General features: G+C 42.7%; 2 protein-coding genes across 8 annotated transcripts in view; one reads left to right on the forward strand and one right to left on the reverse strand.

The window, feature by feature from the left end:
- LOC109906953 (glutamate receptor-interacting protein 2) overlaps positions 1-5,441 on the forward strand; it is an 82,148-nt gene extending 76,707 nt beyond the window's left edge. For all 5 annotated transcript variants that reach the window (XM_031793877.1, XM_031793878.1, XM_031793879.1 and 2 more), the window contains exon 24: positions 1-5,441. In XM_031793877.1, coding sequence (XP_031649737.1) covers positions 1-144 — 144 coding nt within the window. In that variant the 3' untranslated portion in view covers positions 145-5,441.
- Positions 4,876-24,655, reverse strand: part of LOC109907726 (sodium- and chloride-dependent taurine transporter-like) — a 26,359-nt gene continuing 6,579 nt past the window's right edge. For 2 of the 3 annotated variants that reach the window (XM_020505886.2, XM_020505887.2), the window contains exons 2-14: positions 23,989-24,218; positions 23,647-23,781; positions 21,490-21,724; positions 19,975-20,107; positions 16,970-17,104; positions 16,029-16,132; positions 15,759-15,883; positions 14,109-14,221; positions 11,526-11,663; positions 10,705-10,807; positions 7,505-7,605; positions 7,150-7,320; positions 5,538-6,874 (exon numbers count right to left, since the gene is read on the reverse strand). In XM_020505886.2, the coding sequence (XP_020361475.1) occupies positions 6,719-6,874; positions 7,150-7,320; positions 7,505-7,605; positions 10,705-10,807; positions 11,526-11,663; positions 14,109-14,221; positions 15,759-15,883; positions 16,029-16,132; positions 16,970-17,104; positions 19,975-20,107; positions 21,490-21,724; positions 23,647-23,781; positions 23,989-24,218 (1,879 nt within the window). In that variant the 3' untranslated portion in view covers positions 5,538-6,718. Of the gene's footprint in view, positions 6,875-7,149; positions 7,321-7,504; positions 7,606-10,704; positions 10,808-11,525; positions 11,664-14,108; positions 14,222-15,758; positions 15,884-16,028; positions 16,133-16,969; positions 17,105-19,974; positions 20,108-21,489; positions 21,725-23,646; positions 23,782-23,988; positions 24,219-24,655 lie in introns of all 3 variants that reach the window. The other variant, XM_031793884.1, reaches the window with a different exon arrangement.

The following is a 24,655-nucleotide window of genomic DNA, read 5'->3' on the forward strand; positions in this document are numbered from 1 at the left end:
GTGAACAGAGTGAGAACCAGAGACTTTGACTGCTTCCTGACTGTTTCTCTCATCACTGAAGCAGGAGACAGCTTGGACCTGGTCATCAGCAGAAACTCCCTGGCACAGGCAGATAAGGGGCCACCACTGCGAGGACCCTTCTGACTCCCTGTTAAGCTTCCTACATTATAGGACCAATAGTATCGCCCTGTGACAAAGGTCCAAGGGGGAGGTAATGGATAATAGCACGTTCAAATGGTGTTACACATTATACCATGTGACATGTAGGCACTGCACGTCTCACACACTGGTTTTGTTTTGTTATATCTCTTGTACATACACACAGAATCACATTCAGATGTGAGAATACATGTGTATGTGAATAAACACACATTCAGTCACTAATTCACACTCCCACACACATACATTTGCCGTGACCAGTCAGTGTATTCATGTGATCTAGAGCAGAGAAGGCTCAGTCAGGCTTCTGGGGCTGTTCAGGCAGAACCACATGTAGTTATGTAACAGCTTCTGACTCAGCCTGCTCAACTCTACAGAAATCCCAGAGAAACAAACACACACTTCCCTCTCAGAGAAGGTGTGTTCGGGATACAGCACCACCACAGTGTTTTTTTGTTTTTGTTCAACAAAAAGAAAAGTGAAATGTGTGCAATTGTGACCCTCTGTGACCTCTTGCTGGGGAATGGTGGAGTTGCACGTACACACACATTTGACACACGAACGTGCGCACATGTGGGTGTTGGAGGAGTCCAGGCATGCTGTGCTGGACTATTATTTTAGCCATGTCTTGGCTGGCTGCCCTTTCCTTCCCTTCAGCCCGGCCCGACCTGGCCAGCCAGCTCCCCTCACTGTTAGCGCCACAGAAATAGGTAGAATGCTAAGCTGGCGTTCACTGTTACTTGCCAAGTATTGCAGACATTTCTATTTTAGATACCCCACACTCTGTCCTAAAGTCTAAAGTGTTTGTGACAATTGATTTGGGTCCAAGTTTGATGGCCGTCACGTGAGGACAAATATTTACCAAGGCCTTTTTTTTATCACACCTTCATTGTTGCCGAAGGTTTCTTTCTCTTGTTACATTTCTCACACCATGTTATTAGCTACTGGGTAGACTGAGCAGGCATTTGTCATTCATTACTTTTTGGCATCAGCGTTTTTGTTTCAAGGTTCTTGTCAATGGTTTTACCTAATCAAGTTCACTATATTTCTGAAACCAAACCACTCACCGTTTTTGCTTGTATGCACTAGTCGGTCACCTAAATCAGATCCATGTACTGGAATTGACGGGCTTTATCACTCAATGTTTAAATATATTGTACAACTAATGGTGATAATGCCACATTCATTGTTTTGAAAAGCTGTGTTTCACACTCTAAAGGAGTGTTCCTTGTCATTAGAACATAGTATTCTGATTATGTTCCGGGAGCTCACTTTTCTTCTCTTTAACATTCTACCCTCAATATCAGCACATCTTGTGAGGCCAGGTGTTTTTCCTGACTAGAAAAACCTCTTGGCCCTAGTCCTATGCAAACATGTTTCAGAAGGCATTACACCAGAGGTACTTACAGTACAGTATCAACTCTCAGGTGTACAGTATCAACTCTCAGGTGTACAGTGGTTTCTCTACAAAAACCCTCAAGTGAATCACATCCCCTGACAAATGTGTAACGAAATACCTTTCAGTTGAGATGATGAATGATTTCATTTGAACCTTTTAAACCCATTTTAATGTATCTGTTGAGTTTTAGCCCTCAACACTCCATAAGGTATGGACTTTGATTGGAGATTATTTTCCCCAGCTTCCATGGCTGTCTCTCCCATCATAGTAAGCATACATGTAGCTATAGGATTTAATGTCCCACCCATAGAAAGCTTGCGTTGTTCACAAGGGGGAATTTTAAAGCTTCTCTGTCCTGCTCAATCAGACAGATCCTTCTCCAGAGCTGTTCCTATTTTATCATGACATGATGTTTTTATAAAGCTCTTACGCAACACGTCTCGCCCTGGCCTGCTTACCAAGTTGGCTCAGTGGAAATACGATTTGTTTCATGTCATGTAATGTCTGGGGAAGAGATGTGAGACTGCAGAATCATGGTGTCCCGTTCAGGACTCAACTCACTGCTTTTTAATCCTCCGAGAGGAAACATGTTTTAAGAAAGTTTGAGAGCAACATAAAAACTGTCATACATTTGATACAGATACCTGTTTTTGGTTCTATTGTTTTTATTTGAACTGACGTTCTGCATGTGTGGTTTTGTATGTAAGATGTGACTTAGTGCACTGTTTTCTGTACAGTTCTTTTGTTTACATTGTCCCCCAGCTGCATCCAAGCATAGCTATTTAAGTGGTGGGGGGGGGGGGGGCTGAAGGAAATTGGTTTGTAAGATGTTATTGGATTCTTTAGTGAGAGGTATTTCCTGCTTTTTATGAAAATAAGGATCTGAGGAATGGGGTGTCTTTTTTTCTTTCTTGAATTCTTCTATGATAGCCATTTATCTTTGCCCAGTCTACCTTTGGACATTAAGCAAAGGAAGGTTTGCAGAAAGAACATGTTCTGAAACATTTGGTTAAATCATGATTTCATGCATATTTCTACCAAGAAAGACCTTGCTCCAGCCAGATTTGGCCAGCCTCCCCTAACACTGTTGATCCCAGGTAACAAGCTGGCCATAAATCTACAATGGTCTCAGTCCCGCCACCCTCACTTCTCTGTAGATGTGACCATCACGTCTTTGTGGGTGAGGTCTCAACATGGTTTTCACCTGCCTAGAAGGGACACCTAAGATCATTTACCAGAAATGTCAATGCAGGTTTGTCAAACTAATGTATTATATTATATTTCCTCGCTAACTTTTAGTCCTCTAACCATCGATTTCAACATTTTTGATGCGCCCTGACTTTCTTGATTTCATTTTGATGACTTTTAGCAAGCTGGATAGAGTGAAGAGACTACACAATAGGTCTGTTATCACTTCTACTAGGTATGTTTTTTTAACTAACTACCTGTGGGACGGATTGAAAAGACACCCCTGTGTCAATGTAAGGCCGAAGCAAGGGGGCAAAGGAAGATTCAAGCTCAAATAATTATAATTGGCTATTTTGGGGGGTGGAGTGCACGTTGTATTGTGATTCATTGAGGCAGCACTTGCTCAACAAAACAGTATTGATAATGTAGGTGACGGGAAGATGAGCAGTGATGCTATATTCCTTTCAGTATTAATCAGGTATTAGATCACTCAAGGTAACTCATCACATGTGCATAGTGCACTGAACAAATTCCACTAAACGCACATGTTCCTGCGATGGTGACAGGGTCTGAGTTTTCCCCAACACCAGAGGGGCTTCTCAACTGTTCAATGTCTCTGTCTGCCATTCCAAGGTGTCACCTTATACCTTTTTTAAGGTGACGCTTCATGTCCATTTTGGCTAACACTCCATGGATTAATCTAATGGAGGCACAGCATCTCTGTTTCTAATCTGTTGGAAGTAAAATTTCAGAATGTGACAAAACAAGCAAGTATAGTGTTGAGTCATTGTACCATCTAAACCACTGTGAAATGTATTTTCCATAACCAAAAATATTGTGTTTGAAGCTGTTAAAAGTAAAAGATGGAAAACCCATATTAAGGACGGGAAGCATAGAAATAGTGGACATAGAACAGATCTATCGCTTCTTAGACTTGCTTTCAATGAGAATGATATCTATAACACATGTCTATGTGAATTTGGTTGGGTCGCCCCAAAAGTTACATATTGCAGCTTTAACTAACTCGGAGAGAAATGTATGGTCAGAGTTGCCACATCCTATAGCCCATGAGTCCATTTTACTGTTGTGGCCAGGTGTAAGTGGTCTGTGAGTTGTCATTTTGATTGGGTGTGTGAATACAGTTTTTTCACATTTGGGTGTCAGCATTATGGGCAATAGTATTTTATTCACTCTGTGATTGCTAAAATTAAGTACTAGTCTACTATTCACACCAACATTATTTAGATAATTACACAAGCTACACTTTTATTGTGTGGTTATTTAAGCCTCCTTATTTTAATGCACTTGTTTTAAGTCACAGTCGATATGTAAATATTGGGTATATCATGAATAAGGATGAATGTAGAAAATACCTTGTATCATGTTGGAAGTGAATGTGTGTAGTCACATGAAAAGATATTACAGTTTACCATATAATACTACATTACTATCAAATTGTGGTACACTGTAGAATACTATACTACACACTATCCCTCGATCATGTGTAGTACTTACTGTATAATTTTGTAGTATACTGTAGACTACTATAGTAAATACTGCAGTAATGTCCAAAAACACTACAATTGTTTAACTATTGTAAATACTACAGTATTTCATATACCCTGCCCATTCCCCTCGCCCATATCCAAATTTGGCCACCCATAAGTGGGTATACATGATAAGTATAGACCCGTACATGTTATTCGAAAGAGCAGAAGCTCTTTAACTATCGATATCCTTCCCAGTCCTACCTACCTACAGGTTATGGAAAATGTGCTATTTTAGTTTCCTCAAGGAGAAAGCCTCCGCTTCTATGTCAAAGATAATAAAAACAAAAAGCAATAGTAAATACTACATTAATGTTAGCAAAAACACTACAGTAAATACCACAATATACTGCATTCTGCAAAAACACTACAGTAAATACTACAGTATACTGTATTCAGCAAAGACACTACAGTATATATGACAGTGTACTACAATCTGCAAAAACACCACATTAATTACAATAGTACTATAGTATTATAGTACTGTACAATAGGACTGTAGCTGTCTTTATGAGGAAGAAGCAGGCCAGTAGGCCCTTAAATGCTCTAACAGAACAAATGAATAATTCACTCCAAGACATGTAAAGAAAAAATGTTTATTTTCAATCCAGGAAGAGATGGTGCAAGGTGCATCTCAAAGGGGGATGGATGTTAGACAAAAAAATACACTTGATTTTCCAACAGGTATTAAAAAAAATTCTGGACAAGGAATTTGGTTGACCAAGCACTGTACTGTGGATGTTCATGTAGGTGCTTTGGGTTAAGGAATCTCACTTTCACTTTAGACGTTCAAATGTATGTTGGTCACATATCATGTTTAGTATTTTTACATCTGTTTTCAAACTGAAATAATTTGAGTGGGAAAGGCCATTTTATTTGATGAATATTGCACACTACAAATTTCATTCAGGGTCATAACATTAAATGTGAATTGTTGACTGTATTCAGAAGAAATAGGTCATCAGTGACAGTGTTCATATGCTGTACAGTATAAAATGCTTAATACAAAAAGGCATATGTGATTCACAAACAAGTAAAATACTAAAATACAATTGAGTCTGATGGATATGTTGTATGATACAGTTATTTACTGACCGTTACTGCTATTAAAATGAGATCACTGGAGAAAGAACTATTACTTCAAAACATTCTTGAAATCATTTTGTCAAGGTAATTTTTTGGGGCTCCAATAAAATGATGGTTCTCACAACTATTGCAGGTTTAGGCATAGAGAGACAGAATGGTGCATGGCAATGTTCCACCTTTATTTTATATTTTATATTTATAGCAAGTGAGTGACAGTATAATGCTCATGTTTGAACGGATAGATATGAATAACATCACAAAGGTGTGAAGCTATATTGTGTTTCTTTTGAAATGAATGTTGCAAATGTAACTGCAGGTTCTTTGTGACAATTTTCGTAACAGATCACTAAAATAACGGTGAAACTCAACGTTGCAAAGTGCAAAAAGAGGTTTCAATAAATGCACCGGGACTGACTGTGACGGTCTTAGGCAATGTACAAATACTCTTAAAATGCTTCATCCCTTTTCTCCTTCACTTCCTCACCTCCCTCCTAGGAACACCTTATCCTTCCGGGAACATTTTGTACAGTATTTGGCCATAAGGACTTACCTATGAACTACTATATCTACACAGCATGTTACATTTATATTTGACTCATTTAGGTCTTATCCAGAGCGCCTTACTGGAGCAATTAGAGTTAAGTGCCTTGCTTGAGGGCACGCTGAGAGATTTTTCACTTAGTCAGCTCAGGGATTCGAGCCAACAACCTTTTGGTTAATGGCCCAACGCTTGTTCATCCTAGGTGGTACAGATGGCTACTCTACCAGCAGGTGTGAGTGGCTAGCGTCCGTCGCTTGCGCAAAGAAGGTTCATTCAGTTGCATCTCACAACAAATGGCGTCGACAGCAGATTGCAAATGACCTCGGACAAGGATACTGCCACAATAACATAAGGATATTATCTTAATAGTTTGCTACCTAACATGTTACACGATTAGTTACACATTCAGTTTACTGTATTTTTGTTGAGTGAAAATGTTCCACAATCAACAGAAAGGTAGTTAACATAGAACATGTTCATGTCATGTCAAAATACTGCCCAAACTGACATCACCAACAAAAACGGTAACAACAACAATATGATAAAAAATTACCAAGATAAAAAACAACCCAACAGCAATATATACAGTGTATATATATATATATATACAGTATATATATATCTATATATATATATATATATATATAACTCAATCATCATCATAGAAACCAAACCAGAATATTCCTAGTGCGGATATATAGAACAATGTAAACCTGGTTCTACCACTATCAAAGTTAGCAAATAAATGATAATAACGTAGACAGCACGCCAATCAGTATTTCCTCTCACAGAGAGTGCTCACATCATTGTTTCTACAATGGTGTGGGTGGGCTTGATCAGGATGTTGTCCCCATTGGGGTTCAGAGGCCGGGTAAGCTCGCTGCCCTTCACGCTGTAATCTTTGGGGCGAGAACTCGCACCTCCCTTTACTGGGGCCGCCACTGCCTTAATCCTCTGTGGGGTGTAGAGGAGAATGTCAAATGACCCACATGACATGAAAATAATGCAACGATAAAACGCCACTTTGTAGAAGTCCTTGTACCATGCCATAAAATCACATTACATGGTATACTGCATCATGTAGACGGCTTATATCATGTGTGCAATATAATACAAGTTATGCAATTGCATACTGCATGCCATTACCACAATGCTGCACTCCCTTTCAGGCAGTTTTTGTATTCATACAACTAGGAGCTATCTAGCATAATTCTTTTGTGTCTGCGTACCTCTATAAGTGGTCCGTCGGACTGGAGGATCTTGATGACCATTACCATGGGGATGCAGATCATGGAGGCGAGGGCCAGAGACCAGCCCAGGCCAATAGACCAGTCTGGGTACTCATACACCTTGTTATAGGTCAGGGGCTTGTACTTCACCAAAGAGAAAATAAAGCAACCCTGGGAACAACAAGAAAAATGGTTTAGGACATGATCACTTATTTCACAGTACATCTTCACTCTGATCCAAGAGGATCCTCATGTTTTCAAAACCACAGCACAACAGTGTTGGGCTGTTTAACACTTTGTAACAGTGGAAGGCTGTTGAACACACAGTAACAGTGTTGGGCTGTTGAATACTCACCGCACAGAGGACGGGAGTGATAAATGTCCAGCTCCATTTCATCCACGGGTTAGGTCGGTAGCCAATCATGTCTTCAATTGCATCATAGAAATTATCAGCACCTGTCAACAATACAGAAGGACATACTTGTTGTTAGAGACACACTCCTAGTCTCCTATACAGTAAAGTTAACCATCATATAAGACCTGTGCATTTTCTCAAGGTAAAACAGGGTGACATCTCACTATCAACTATAAACAGAATCAGTATCCATCTCTAGATGGATACATGAGAAGAGCTACGGGTGTGACGCCATCATAACCTCTATAAACACCCTCATCTACCTATTGGTTGTTCCATGAAGTCATATGGCATGAACAATCTCTCTTTAGCTTACTGTTAACCGTTACAAAACAATTATTTACAAAACCAGCATGCTTGCTCTCTTAATAACAGCAACGTCCATCACAGAGCTACTAACAACACCTCTAGAAAAGGCATGTGGGTTGCTGTGTTCCTGTTCACCTCTTCATTATAAAGGTGGCATAGTTCTTAATTTGTCTTCAATAGAAGTCCATAGAAGCCAATGGGTGTCACGCCCTGGCCTTAGTATTTTGTGTTTTCTTTATTATTTTGGTCAGGCCAGGGTGTGACATGGGTATTTATGTGGTGTGTTTTGTCTAGGTTTTTTTTGTAGGTTATGGGATTGTGGTGTAGTATAGTAGTCTAGGAAAGTCTATGTTCGCCTGGAGTGGTTCTCAATCAGAGGCAGGTGTTTATCGTTGTCTCTGATTGGGAACCATATTTAGGCAGCCATATTCTTTGAGTGTTTCGTGGGTGATATTTCCTGTCTCTGTGTTTGTTTGCATCAGACGTTACGTTTAGTGTTTTTGTATGGTTCGTTATTATCTTTATTAAAGATGTATCAAGATAACCACGCTGCATTTTGGTCCTCCTCTCTTACGACGGAAGAAAACCTTAACAGAATCACCCAACTACAACAGGACCAAGCGGCGTGGTGACAGGCAGCGGCAGCAGGAGCAATGCAAGGAGGAATGGACATGGGAGGACGTTTTGGACGGCAAGGGTTGTTACACTTGGGAGGAGATCCTGGCTGGAAAAGATCGCCTCCCATGGGAACAGGTGGAGGCACTTAGGAGAGCAGAGGCAGCCGGAGAGAGGAGCCGGCGATACGAGGGAACACAGTTGGCAAGGAAGCCCGAGAGTCAGCCCCAAAAATGTCTTGGGGGGGGGGGGGGGGGGGGGGGGGGGCACACAGAGAGTATGGCAAAGCCAGGTAAGAGAACTGCGCCAACTTCCTGTGCTTACCGGGGGGCTAGAGAGACCGGGCAGGCACCGTGTTATGCTGTGGAGTGCACGGTGTCTCCAGTGCGGGTGCATAGCCCGGTGCGGTACATACCAGCTCCTCGTATCGGCCGGGCTAGAGTGGGCATCGAGCCAAGTGTCATGAAGCCGGCTCTATGCATCTGGTCTCCAGTGCGTCTCTTTGGGCCGGCTTACATGGCACCAACCTTGCGCACGGTGTCCCCGGTACGCCTACATAGCCCAGTGCGGGCTATTCCACCTCGCCACACTGGCAGGGCGATCGGGAGCATTCAACCAGGTAAGGTTGGGCAGGCTCGGTGCTCAAGAGCTCCAGTGCACCTGCACGGTCCGGTCTATCGAGTACCACCTCCATGCACCAGCCCTCCGGTGGCAGCTCCCCGCACCAGGCTTCCTGTGCGTGTCCTCGGCCCAGTACCACCAGTGCCAGCACCACGCACCAGGCCTACAGTGCACCAGGCCAGTCTGCATGGAGCCGCCAGAGCCGCCAGTCTGCATGGAGCCGCCAGAGCCGCCAGTCTGCATGGAGCCGCCAGAGCCGCCAGTCTGCATGGAGCAGCCAGAGCCGCCAGTCTGCATGGAGCCGCCAGAGCCGCCAGTCAGCATGGAGCAGCCAGAGCAGCCAGTCAGCCAGGATCTGCCAGTCTGCCAGGATCCGCCAGTCTGCCAGGATCCGCCAGTCTCCCAGGATCCGCCAGAGCCGCCAGTCTGCCAGGATCCGCCAGAGCCGCCAGTCTGCCAGGATCCGCCGGAGCCACCAGTCTGCCAGGCTCCGCCAGATCCGCAGTCTGCCAGGATCCGCCCATCTGCCAGGATCCGCCAGAGCCGCCAGTCTGCCAGGATCCGCCAGAGCCGCCATTCAGCCAGGATCCGCCATTCAGCCAGGATCCGCCATTCAGCCAGGATCCGCCAGTCAGCCAAGATCTGCCAGAGCCGTCAGTCAGCCAGGATCCGCCAGATCCGCCAGTCTGCCAGGATCCGCCAGTCAGCCAGGATCCGCCAGAGCCGCCAGTCTGCCAGGATCCGACAGAGCCGCCATTCAGCCAGGATCCGCCATTCAGCCAGGATCCGCCAGTCAGCCAGGATCTGCCAGAGCCATCAGTCAGCCAGGATCTGCCAGAACCACCAGTCAGCCAGGATCTGCCAGAGCCATCAACCTGCCTGAGCTTCCTCTCAGTCCCGAGCTTCCTCTCAGTCCCGAGCTTCCTCTCAGTCCCGAGCTACCCCTCAGTCCCGAGCTGCCCCTCAGTCCCGAGCTGTCCCTCAGTCCCGAGCTGTCCCTCAGTCCAGAGCTGACCCTCAGTCCAGTGGGGTCCTTTGTTTGGGTTACTAGGCCAAGGTCGGCAGCAAGGGTCGCCAATCTAAGGACGCGGAGTAAGCAGACTAAGACTGTGTTGGAGTGGGGTCCACGTCCCGCGCCAGAGCCGCCACCGTGGACAGACGCCCACCCGGACCCTCCCCTATGGGTTTAGGTGTGCGGCCGGGAGTCCGCACCTTGGGGGGGGGGGGTTTCGTGGGTGATTGTTCCTGTCTCTGTGTTTATTTGCACCAGATAGGGCTGTTTCGGTTTTTCACGTTACGTTTAGTGTTTTTGTTTTGTTCGTTATTATCTTTATTAAAGGTCTATCAAGATAACCACACTGCATTTTGGTCCTCCTCTCTTACGACGGAAGAAAACCTTAACAATGGGACACTTGTGGAAGCCAATTCAAATGTTTTACGATAAGCGTGAAAAGGAACAGAAAGGGTATTGTGTACTCCAAGCAAGGTCATAACTCATGCGTTGTTGCTGTTTTCCCCTTTAAAAACAGACTCCTAACGTTCGTTCCTAAATGTAGGCTAAACACTTTCTTTGGCAAAAAAAGGTACAAACTTACCATAAATCCAGGCTACGGCAATACATTCAAAGAATGCAACCCACAAAAGGCACACACCACTGGCTGCATAGTAATCAAAGAGCTGAAACACATACATGCCACCCTGAAAAGAAAGCAGATAGCAAAAGTTAGTTTCCTGAAAGACAGAGAGAGATGGGGTTGGACGTGGATAGGAAAAAGGGGTTGATACATAAGAATGCAGGCACTGGGCCAATGAAAGGAGAGTTCAACAGGTGATGAGATGTCATTGAAGTAAAGTTAACTGCTAACTGGGAAATTACATTCCAAATTGTTCCATTCATGATGCGAAACACACAGGATGTGCTATGAGAGCTCGGTAGTAGAACCCCCCCCCAAAAAAAAATAATAATACAAATATTGAGCTAAATTGTACAGTATGTACAGTATTTTGTTCAACAAGTAAGTCAAAAAAATCTAAAAAAGATATGGTTCAAAAAGATTGGCACCTCTGTTTTCAATAATCTAGCACCCTCCCCTGCTAGGAAAACGACACTAATATAATTGCTTTATTACGTAAACAAAATCTCTTTCTCTGAGCAATTGTATTAGTGTATAATAATATTATTTGCCCATTTTTTTTTGCATACAATATAACTCAGTATTTGAATTATTTATTTTATACAGTAGTTTTTGTTCATCTTTATCAAGGGTGACAATAATTATGGACCTGTTGCTGTAGGTGAACTTACTTTCATTACAATGGTCCCAGAAATTATAGTATAGTATGTAATACAATAATTGTAAGGTAAGAACAACATGTAGTGCATAAAGTTACACTGGAGTGCTGTTAGTGTACTTACTTTTGTTACCATGGTGAGTCCCAGAAGATAGCTTATGCAACACATCACAGCTATAAAGATCTCACGGCGGTAACCAATCCTTAGGACGGATGGATACAGATCCACCAGGGAGGTGATCTGTCCTTCCACTTCCACAAACTGGGGAGACATAAAGAAAGCCATTAACCATAGTGTCCTACCAGAACGCTGATGGCCATTACCATTATAATTGGTATTGCGTTTAGACCTTATTGCACAAACATGAATGCTAAATACATTATAAAGTAACAGCCTACACTCAGTTGGCCAGTTTATTCGGTACACCACCCCGTTCACGAAAATGGATCACTTCTACAGACAGTGAGTCACAGGACCGTGGCTTTCTATATAAATTAGGCAGACAGGCATTCAGTTACTGTTCGATTGAACATTAGAATGGGCAACTTTGAGCATGGTATCATCATCGATGCCAGGCACGCTGGTTCCAGTATCTCAGAAATGGCCTGTCTCCTGGGCTTTCCACGCACGACAGTGTCTAGGGTTTACTGACAATGGTGCGTCAAACAAAAAACATCCAGTCAGCGGCAGTCCTGTGGGCGAAAACAGCTTGTTGTTGAGAGGTCAAATGAGAATTGCTAGAATTGTGCAAGTGGGACAAAAACAGGCAATTAATAGAGCAGTACAACAGTGGTGTGCAGAACATCTCTGCGGAAGGGTAGCCTAGTGGTTAGCGTGTTGGACTAGTAACCGAAATGTTGCAAGTTCAAATCCCCGAGCTGACAAGGTACAAATCTGTTGTTCTGCCCCTGAACAGGCAGTTAACCCACTGTTCTTAAGCCATCATTGAAAATAAGTATTTGTTCTTAACTGACTTGCCTAGATAAATAAAGGTAAAAAAAACTATTTTTTTAAAGAACGCACAACTCATCAGTCCTTGTCACGGATGGGCTATTGCAGCAGAAGACCACACCGGGTTCCACTCCTATCAGCTAAAAAAAAGAAGCTGCAACTACAGTGGAGAATTGAGGAGTGTAAAAACATTGCCTGGTTCAACGAATCCTGGTTCCTGTTGCATCATGCTGATGGCAGAGGAGTCCAGAGTCCATGGCCCCATCCTGCCTGGTGTCAATGGTACAGGCTGGTGGCGGTGGTGTAATGGTGTGGGGAATGTTTTCCTGTCACAGGTTTGGTCCCTTGACACCAATTGAGTAACGTTTCCATGCCCTGAAGAATTCAGGCTGTTCTCTGTTCTGTAGGCAAAGTGGAGTCCAACCCGGTACTAGATGGGTGTACCTAATAAACTGTCAATCGAGCACATACTGTATGAGCATGTACACAGGTTCCAAATATGGAAGAATGCCTGAAATGTGGGACCAATTTCACTTCTCAGTGGTCTGTTGAAAGGCAAAGTTTGCCTCCATACATGGACTTCTTTTTCCTCAAATCACTGATTCCACTCAAGAATCACTGCTGTCTCTGTTGTGCAATAATGAGACATTTTATACAAGGCTCCTCTTGGGAAAACTGGCTGGGCCCGCCAATTGGCTATTTCATGCAAAACAACAGTCTCTCTCTCGCTCTATCTCTCTATCTATCTATTCTTCACGGAAACCCTTTCCATTTCGGGCTTATCAAGTTATAATGCCATTGGCTGAATAATTTATGGGCAGTGCTGTTGTTGTCGTGAAAATGTATCTGGAGTAAACCTTGTTATTTAGTTAAGCATTTTTTTCTCCAGCATTTTTCTCTCCACATCCTTTAACAAGCCCTCTCCTCATAACTATGGCATGCACATAAGAGCCATGAAACAATACTGTATTCAACACCACTAATCTGCGTAAAATGTGTGGTCAAGAATTATGCCCACTCACTCTCCCACTGATCTGCTTGCCAATGGAAATAACCGTACTTGAAGCATAAGTATTTGGTGTTTGGCTGAGATGTCATTGGCCACGAGGAGGACCGAGTTAGCAGAAAGTAAAATTACACTTGAAAGCAGGAAATGTGATAGTGAGAGAACCCCACTGATGCCTCCCTGGCCTCGCCTCCGTTCGTCTTAGTCAACACCTCGGGAGTCTGGGCTGCAATGGACACCCCAAGAGAAAGCTATGAGACTAAACAGTTTGGTTCTATCTATTCAATTATTCCCAGAAATGTATTTATTACTGGTTCACAAACTTCTACAAAAACAATTGACTATTTATGTTCAAGCCTTCAAGATGTAACAACTGTTTTGACATGGTTGAACTGTTTTCCACCCTGGGTTGCTTTTCTTGTCTGGATTTTGTATCTTATTATAAGTTCACTGTAATATCCAGAGTTCTCAACTGTTTTCCCTTTAAGAACTGTAACTCAGTAAAATATTTTAAATTGTTTCTGGTTGCCTTTATATTTTTGTTCAGTATACTTTACACTACTGTATGTGTCCCTACTACCTACATATTTACATTGTAACTACATAGGCATAGTGTAGATACACTAACTACATAGTGTAAGTACAGTGTGGATATATATTGTTGCAAGGTCATTGAAACTAGAGACATGTACCAAGTAAGTACTGTGTTACCAATAGAAATGTATACTAGTTATTGCTTTAGCACTGACCTGACTGTCGAGGCCTAGTAGCAGAAGCATGATGAAGAATAGGATGGCCCAGAACGTGGGCATGGGCATCATGGACACAGCCTTAGGGTAAGCAATGAAGGCCAGGCCAGGACCTGGAGGTGTGAAGAGAGGGCAGGGGGGAGAGACGGAGAAGAGAATGAACCAACCCATCTAATTTGAGCTTGGACGGTATGAGGGGGGTAAAAACGTTAAACTAAACACATTCAAATGGTAATGTTACATTTACAGTACTGGAAGAGACTAAGTGATAAACCTTTCTGTATGCTTTATGTTTGTCTTATGTTAGGGCTGGATTGGTAGGTGGAGGAACTATCCATTAGGTATCTGCTACTGATCATATGCTGTGTGTGACTCTAGCATCCTGCATTAGTTTACAAGCTAAACAAATATTGTCAAAGCAGGTAGAGGTTTGCTCAAAAGCTAATTCAACAGGATTTCAAGGGCACTTGAACATATACAAAATGACAGAAAACTCAACTCAATAAACTATCATTAAATCTTGCCAAGTCCATCCAGGCAGAATAACATAATGAACTTTTGCACAGATTCGTTAAATTATTATTAGTTATCAACAACAATTTACATTTAGTGTAACCTTTTCACAAATATGACCTATTTTCTAAGTTCTTTTCCAATAAATATGCATGAATTATAGCATTTAAAAAAACATTGATCTACCATTTATTTTCTTTCATTCCAATTGACATAAACATAGCTATAACAGTCACAGTACAATAGAATTCTCTATCCGTAATAATTAAAGGAGCAGTACATGGAAACAGGTTCTCTCTAAACCAGGTTGTTGTTTAGCAACACTGAACTGAACAGTGTGAGCATGCTTAAAGAAGATGCATCTCCTTCGTAATCCACGTGGAATATAATATCATGCTGGGCTAGCTAGAGTCCAGGGATCCACAGCTCATTACAGTAAAGTACTTAACATACAGTTACGTTACAATACTTAGCACATTTGTTTTCAACAACTATTTCACTGGTGGTGAGCACTGGTCGTTATAACACAAATTAAAACAATTACCAATTTTATTGGAACAGAATGCCCAAGATTTTCTTATTTTGGCTTACTGCACATTACAGCAACTCCTCTAGACAATGTCTTAATTCAATAAATCCACACTTGTCACACTTAATCTATTGATAATATTGATCTTTCTTTTATTTTTTAATCGTGCCATTACATCTATATCATTACATCTTATAAAATGTAATTATATAGAATGGCATGATTACATTTTTTTTTAACACTAATATCATAAATTGATTTTAAACCCTAGAGTGGAACATTTGCCCACCTGGTGCCTTTGAGCCCAGGTGGCTGTGGATGGTAGAGTACAGCTGTGATTATAAGTATGGTTTATTAGAGTGGCTCTATATTTAACCCAGCTTTACATGGTTCAGCAGTAGCTCAGACACACGGCACAACACTCAACCAGGTCCAAATTCACTGTGGAAAACACATCATATAAAAAGCAACACGTCTCTTTCTTTCAGGCCTTTATTCAAGGAGTATGCAATTGCCGATACCTCTACATTTCAGCATTGTCGTTCATTGCCGTTTCAGCAGTGCCCACCATCACTGCTATGTTCACTGTTGACCTTTGACCCTCGTACCTGACTCTGCCACATCGGCAATGTCCACCCCTTGCTCTTGTGCCATGAAGCCCAGGACGGAAAATATTGCGAAGCCAGACACAAAACTGGTACCGCTGTTCAGGCCTCCCAGCAGCAAACAGTCCCTATGTCACACATATGTCATGGAGGATGTTAATTTACACAGACGGAACCGAAGTTCCCATTTTCTTTCTTAACCAACCGCCTTTGGCACGAGTTGATCTCACTACTACTACAGCCGTCCCCCATCCCCATGACAACGAAACTCACCTGTAGCAGTTGTATTTGTACTTGTTGTAGCTCCCCAGTGACGTCATAGCCCCCAGACAGATAGCGTAAGAGAAGAATATCTGGGTTCCCGCGTCGATCCACACCTGAGGCGGCAACAGCAACAACATGACGCCAGTCTGTTCAGTTCACCATTCATCATACACTTCTGGTCACTTGGTTGGCAACCCTTTTCATCTTTGCTGGGACATAATTGGGTTAGATTAACCTAATGTGATGAGATTTGACATTTAATGTGATAAAGCATTTTATTATTACTTTTTCTATCTCTGTTTAATTGAATGCAAAACTAGCTAAGCTTCTGAGTCTAAGACAAATAGCTACTTGATTAAACATGTTGCGATCGCAAATACAATTTTGGGGAATAAAAAGGAACATTCCCATCAAAACTGAACAGCCTATTGTTATAACATCGGAAATCAAAAGAACACGTGGGATGCCATGCCGCAAATCTAATTTATCCAACAAAAGTAACTCTTAGCTTTTGGCGCCGAGAATGTAATAAAAAACACCCCAAAAGCACATGATGTTGCAAAATGATTGTCATTGAACTTTTCAGGTCCGCCAGGCACAGTTAGTCACGTCAATCCAGAGGAGGGAGCTAATTGAATTATGTCATAAACCTGGATGATTGGTGAGTTCTAGCGGGTCTTGCATTGTGAACACATGTTCTCTCAATTATAGCACCACTAATAACTCAACCAGACCTAAGACCTAACAAAGGCTGTGGACTGGTTCCTTTTTCGCAGTCTAGATGACTTTGCGATGTAGAGATATCAGTAAGAGGCCCTTGATGGACGTGTACGTAAACAGATATGCATTGATGTGGGATAAGGTCATTAGGGGTGGGCGGAGGGGACTGTACGGAGACAGTAAAGATGGGTAGAGGGGTGGGGATTAGGATTCTGGGTTCTGGCTCCTACCTCTGGGTCCTGTAGGCGGGTCATGTTGGGGTAGAGATAGAATTTGATCCCTTCGGATGCCCCTGGCAGAGTCACTCCACGCACCAGCAGCACGATAAGCATGATGAAAGGGAAAGTTGCTGTGATATACACCACCTAGAAAAAACAGATAAAGACAGGTAGAGACATATTAGCTGATGTCAAGGTTCCATGATGCAATGGGACAGAGATAGTTCCACCCGCTGATATAAAGGTTCTGTAATGGAATGTATCTTGGAGAGAATGCTTTTAGGTAGACGTTGCCCCCAACTACAGATCTACTATCCCCCATCAATCAGGTGATGAAAGGTGAAATCTGATCCTCAGTCTGTGGTTAGTTTAGGGGTAACTTCTACCCACTCCATAGGGCAGCCTTTACAACAACAAAAATACACGTGGTTTTTGGATTTTCACAGTCAGACATGGTTTTCGGACATGTGTGAAAATGTACATTTTTCACACAGTTTCCCCTCATTACATTTTTTGTGACATTTCTTTTTCCTCATGTTTCTTTTCACCACTCCCAGCTATATCTGGTCTCCCATCCAGGGAGCAACCAGTATTGACCCTGCTTAGCTTCAAAAGCAAACCAGCAGTGGGATGCAGGGTGCTATGTTGCTGGAATGGGCCAAAAAGTTGCAACTGGAAAAAAAATATATTGTCTGTGAGTATAAAGTTGCAAAAGCAGCCAAAGCAAAGGCCAGGGTAACAGAAAAGAGTGATATGTTTTATTTAATTATGTTTTATATTTTTTTTAATCACTGAAGACATTTTTTTTGCTGCATCCATTTAACAATGAATTTCTTTGCAAATGATTTCTTTGCAATATTTTGTTTTGCTGTCAATACTTTTGGGTTTATGTTTTGATTTCAATACTAATAATTTTGTTCTTCACTTCAGAAGTTCGCTCACTTAGAGAACTCCACCAAATTCTTATTTGAAACATTAACAATGTGTTTCCCCCGCCACAGTTTCAGTGAAAAGCTGAGGGATGGGGCTGGAGAAATACAAAATCCATAAACTATGCTATATATATGCAAGGACTGACCATCCATGATATGAAAATTATAGTTTTAACCCTGTTTTTAGGCTATACAGTGTTTGTATGTGCTGGTTTGTGACAGTCTCCGATTTTCATAGATCATTTGTAGCTCAAACCATTTGGATACTACCTACTACCTTTCAGGTTCCACACTTGTTTCACAAACACCATCTCAGCACCTGTTAATCACACTGATTGAGAAGAAATAGACTAATCCAATGGTACAACCCAGGTGTCTGTATGTCAAAACACAATGTTTGAAAGGGGTTAGTCTAAATTGCACCAGCTTCGCAGTGGGACTCATTGGGGGGCAGTAAACCTTCATTCAGCAGAACTATGTCGCCATTTGAACGTAAATCCATTAACCTGTCCACTCAAAAATGATCATGTCCACTACTCCGCAAAAGTCCTGCAAAATCGTTCCCTTGTTCCGCACTTGGGCTTTGTAGATGTGGTCACCCTAATTCCACCGGTGGAAACATTACTGATGAAACATCTTTTCAATCTTTTCACAAGTGAGGAAATAACATTATAAAGTGAGTTTTTCGCGAGGTGTTTTCTGATATGTGAAATGTCAAAATGCTAATTTGATGTGTTTTTAAAAAATTAATTATGGAGGGGTACTCAAATACTATTTGAGAAGGTCTGGTCACACAAATGTCCTAGGTGGCAAAAATCCGGATTGATACACACACACACACACACACACTTTGCCTTGGGGTGGAAAGACAATTTGGCAGTTCTGAAACTAATTTCCTGCAATTCTACACATTTTGCCATTCTTAACAGAATCAATGGGCTAAAACAAAACTTTAGTTGACATGGGCCAGTTGATGAACTGTCATATATAGCTCTCTAAGGTCTGCAATGACTGACATAATAAAAGGGAAACTACATCCAAATGTCTAAATTGCAGCTTGTGCATTCTACTATTCTGGGTCCGGATGCCTATTGCGTATGGCTGCTGTGGGGGCTCCAGAGATGGCCCATCAGCTGAAGCCAAGGTTTCATCATGGAATTTTAATAGGTGGTGTAGTCAGCCATTTTACAGAATGGAATGTTTCTTGCTTTGAATAGTTTTTTTGATAAACACACAGGAAAGGGGAGCATGGAATATACAGAAGAACACAACTCCACAAAGAAAGTTGACTGTAGATTGCATTGTGTGAGGATATTTTCAGTTGGCGTGGGCGGCTGAAGTGAGTGCATGGAAATACACTGTACAGTAGTGTATGCTGGATATGCAGCGGTTTAACATAATGAAAGGGGCTAATTCTGTGTTTTGTTTAAGTAAGGAGCTGAAACCACAAAGGGGTATTTCTGTAAGAATTTGCCAAATAGATCTCCCAACAAATCACAGTGGTAATAAAGCAGACTAGCATGCCTGGGTATCAGAATGTTTCTGATATCATCAACAAAGTGACATCGACAAGTTGGCTACAGCAGAAAACAGCCAGCACCTGGGCCTCCCAAGTGGCGCAGTGGTCTAAGGCACTGCATCGCAGCATAGAGGTGCCACTACTGCCTTGGGTTCGATCTCAAGCTGGGTCACAGCTGGCTGTGACCGAGAGCCCCATGGGGCGGTGCACAATTGGCCCAATTGTCGTCCGGGTTAGGGAAGGGTTTGGCCATGGGGATTTCCTTGGCTCATTGTGCTCTAGCAACTCCTTGTGGTGGGCCAGGTGCCTGCAAGCTGATGTTAGTTGGACTATGTTTCCTCAGACACATTGGTGGAGCTGGCTGCGTGTCTATAGTGTGGCTTGGCAGGTCATGTTTCGGAAGATGCATGGCTCTTGACCTTTGCCTCTCCTGAGTCCGCTGGGGAGTTGCAGCAATGAGACAAGATTGTAACTACCAATTGGATATCATGGAAAACATTACTCTACCGTACCTTTTTAGAGACTGCAAACAAGTCTGATAACAACCACAGCAATCTTCTACAAACCTTCCCAGTGGACTTGACTCCCTTCCAGATGCAGAAAAAGCAGACAATCCATACTGCCAGGAGACATAGGGCTAGGTCCCACTTTAGGGGGCCGATGTCGTCGATCCCAGAAGAGATGCTCAGCACGTTGCGTCTTAGGAGGGAGGGAACAGACAGGATACAGGTCAATTACAGTCTTTGGGGAGAGGCTCTGATGGAACTGGAAGTCTATGTAGACCCCTGCATGGTACAGTACAGTATAGTACAGTTTCTCGCTCTACAATCTTTTATTTATTTTTTTACCTGTTGAGTACCCAAATTAAACTGCCTATTTCTCAGGCCCAGAATCTAGAATATGCATATAATTGTCCGATTAGGATAGAAAACACTCTAAAGTTTCCAAAACGGTCAAAATATTGTCTGTGAGTATAACAGAACTGAAAAATCCTGAAAATCCAACTCGGAAGTGCTGATTTTCCTGAAAGCTCTCTGTTCCATTGCCTGCCTTCGCTCCATTTAAAGGGATATCAACCAGATTCCTTTTCCTATGGATTCCACATGTTGTAATCAGTCTTTAGATTTAGTTTCATGCTTTTATTTTGAAAAATGAGCGAGAAAGATCACATTGCGTCATTGGATGGCTGGGTGCACAACAGAGTGGAGCAGACATTTTCTCTCTCTCTCCTATTGAAGAAGCTATCGTCCGGTTGAAATATTATCGATTATACAGTGGGGCAAAAAAGTATTTAGTCAGCCACCAATTGTGCAAGTTCTCCCACTTAAAAAGATGAGAGAGGCCTGTAATTGTCATCATAGTACACTTCAACTATGACAGACAAAATGAGAAAAAAACTCCAGAAAATCACATTGTAGGATTTTTTATGAATTTATTTCCAAATGATGGTGAATGAATGTGCTGTGCCCTGAGAGAATATTAAGAGATGCCAGTGTGTTATTTTCATTCTATGTGTTATATTTCTGTGGGATATTCTACCTAATCAGTGTCTGGCCCATGGATGTGGTAGAAAGTAGATACAATCTATGCTGTTGGATTTTGTGTTGACCAAATGTAAGTAAGCATTATTTTACAGTGAACTGGGATTTAAAGTTAAGTGATTGTGTCTCCCCAAAAGGACACATATTTGCCAGTACTTTTGAAAGGAAAGGAAAACGATAATACCCATTGATCCAAATATAGTGCAGTGAAAGATCCAATTTAGATAGAATGAACCTCATGACTAAGCGGGGAGTTTATTAAAGTTCTTTCTGCTCTGAAAATGTAGCCAATCCAAACATATGTTTACAGCAAACAAGGAAGAGGTACAGTATCTGTAGTGTTCATGTTGTCTGTTTCATTTGAGTTTGTTTTTGACCTTGTATATGTGGACAGAATGTGTGTGTGTTTGTGCGTGGTTGCATGTGTGTGTATTGATTTGTGTATGCTTGTGTGTAGGCTTTTCTGCTTTTCTCTGTGTGTGTTTGTCTGTGTGTGTGTCAGAACAGAGTTATTCCAACTGTTGGACAGTGAGTACTCACTCCCAGAACTCAGTGACGGGGGAGGTGAAGTTGGTGATGTTGGCAGCAAGCATCAGGGTCTTGTTCTTGCGGAATGTGTCCTCCACACACCGGGCTGTGTTCCATGGCTGATTGCATTTGGCCCATGGCAGCTCCGGCTGAAAGCACTGGAATAGGTAGTAGAGTCCCCAGGCTAGAATCACTATGTAGTAGATGTTCAGGAGAGAGACGATCACAATGGAGGCGTAGCCAATACCTACAGAGAAGAGAAAACATGTAATCCCTAGCAAAACAATATCATAGGGGCTACAGTACGTGACACTGAATCCCCTTGTAAACGACAAATTGTAAAGCCAACATTGGAGCTGAAGCACTTCAGTGAACACTGACCTAGTGCCTTTTGAGGAGATTTATATATAACCAATGGAAACAAATCTACTGACTCAGATGGTTCACAACTCAGCTCACTCCTATTTCAAAGAGAGGATGTTTCCCTGGCTTGAATGTACTAACTACAGTTATAATGACCTTAGTGTTTGTATGTTATTTTTAGATATGACATTGGTCCCCACCTAGATACAGAAATCCCCTGTACTCTTCCACTCCTCTGAACTATTATTAGACTGGTGTCACCTCCGGTAACCCCCTCTCTCCCGCCTCTTCCCCCTTTCCTCCCTTCTCAGCCCCCACATTCCACAGACAAACTGTTAGACAAATGAATCCATGGTTGTGTGTGTGGTGGGTGAGGCATGCCTTCTGAACGTGTAAAAAAATTACTAAGAGGGAGAGTGGAAGCCATCTATAGGCCACCGGTGGGCGTCTGTCTCTCTGTAGTCTGTGTGTGAGCGTGTGCGGACTTGTGAATGTGTGTGCGTGCGCGCACGTGCATGTTTGTGCCAGTCACACACCCTGCCAGTCAGACAGGCAGCTGCCTCAGCACTCCTTGATTATTCAAGCTCATAAACAGCTGCTAAAGATCGGCTGCACTCCCAGCCCTTGTCTTCAGCTGTCTCTTTCTAACAGTCGCTCCCGGCTTCATGGAATAGCAGCTCATGGCTGAGAGCCTTCACTAGAGTGTTAAAACATCTGAAGGGGGTCTATTACTGCTTTGTTATGTTCAGCTGTCTCACTACTTACTGGTCTGCATGATAGAACTGGTCTTCCTATAGTATATTACAGTGAAAATCTATGGCAGGACCCTGACTGATAAGGAGATACATTTTAGGGCCACAACTTGACACCAGGACTGGAATAACAACATCATGCTAATGTCTGTTCATCAGACCTACACAGATCCCATCGATAGGTAATTTACGGAGCGCTCACACTTCTCCGCTCAATGGTAACACAGAACTCAGCATTCCTTTACACACCCAAGGCTGAAAATACGTATGTATGTATTTACCTGCCAAAAATAGGCCAGTCTCAATGTTTTGTGTTTGATGACGTCCAGTCTCTAATGTAAATTAGGCAATCCTAAATTAGCCTGGTCCCAGATCAGTAGGTTTATGTGCTTCAGTCAAATCCTCATGAAGACAAAAGCATAGAGAAATTGGCTGAGGGACATCCAGATTTGGGACTAGGCTACTCCTCATGCTATTCTGAATAATGTATTTTACACATCACAGAGCTGGCTAATGAATGAAGTAAGTGTGGTCCAATTACCTATTGGAACCCAGCGAAGGACACCTCAGTAGAACACAATCTCTGTACACTGAGTCTAGCAACCCATAGACAGACAACAATCAGTGCTGCTGGATGCTGTTAGTGAGTTATGCAAGAGCAGTCAGAACAACAATACCAACCACAGGCTGGGTATTGTCACTGGATTTAGTTTTTTTTAAAGCAGGGTGTGAAGAACCTCAAGGCTAGATCAAGGGCTGGCAACATCATTTTCATTTTAGATTTTTTTCTACGATGGGACACATCACTAAGCAGGCACGGAGTAGGCTTGGCACAGAGCAGGCCCAGCCTAAGCAATGCTAATGGAAACTCTGCAGTGTTTAGGCTCTTCACTAATTCCTCTCTCTGTCTCTGACGTTACCACCTACAGTACATCACACCATGCCCAAGAAGGCTTACACCGCGTCCTTTCCCTGCCTACTTTCCCCGATGATGACTGGTCAAAGGGCAATATGGGAGAATGGTATTGGGACAATAGGAAGTGTGGTGACTCACCGGTGAAGATGGGGCAGAGTTTTTCCCAGCAGGTGATGCCTCCCTCAGAGGTATACTGGCCCAGAGCCACCTCCAGGAAGAACACCGGCAGGCCTCCACCAAACAGGAAGATGGTGTAGGGGATGAGAAACGCACCTGGGTGGAGAAAGAGAGACAGTTAATCTACAGGGTCTACAGTATGTGCCTACCCACAGCCATTTCACAAATCAAAATCCTGTAATTGCAGTCCCCGAGTTGAGTTCTTTGAAAGTTACAGAATTTTGTTTATCTAACTTGATTGACCCCCCACATTTTAAGACCTGTTTCTATGGAGAAAGGGCCCATGTTCATTTGAATGCCTACCTCCACCATTCTTATAGCAGAGGTACGGGAAGCGCCACACGTTCCCTAAACCGACAAAGCCTCCGGCCACAGACAAGATAAAGTCTAACTTGCTGGCCCACTTCTCCCTCTGGATAGGCTTGCCCTCTGCCTCATCCTCCGGTCGAGTGCCTGGGCTCTTCCCTGGCGAAGGCTTCAGTGTGTCCTTGTGGAAATCTTTCAGACTTTGTAGCTTCTCTTTCTGTGCCATTCTATAGAGGTAGAGAGGACAAGGAGAAGGAAAAAGAGAGGAGAAAGATTTTTAAAAATTGCAAAAGAGTCACCAAGAGAAAGAAAAAGCGAGAGCGAGATGAACAGGAAGAGGGCAAGAAGGGGGAGAGAGAGAGAGAGACTTGAGCCGGATAACGCTATAGGACAGAGCATTAGCATGATAAGGGTGTCTCACGTGCTGTATAGCCAGCCATGGTGTGATACAGTTATTCAGCTATAATAACTGCAACAGGAGTTACTGTATGGCTACTTCCTCAGCACAGTCCTCTTTAAATTACTTCACTTTGGATATTGGGCTCAATCTTGCATTGAAAATCCCTCTGGGTTGGACTAGATAACTTATGGTAAAATCATTTTTCTTGATGGCATTACTCACTTGCGCACAGTTATACTGTACAACTATAATTTCTATGCACAT

Source organism: Oncorhynchus kisutch, linkage group LG17, assembly GCF_002021735.2.
Source record: "Oncorhynchus kisutch isolate 150728-3 linkage group LG17, Okis_V2, whole genome shotgun sequence".
NCBI lineage: Eukaryota > Metazoa > Chordata > Actinopteri > Salmoniformes > Salmonidae > Oncorhynchus > Oncorhynchus kisutch.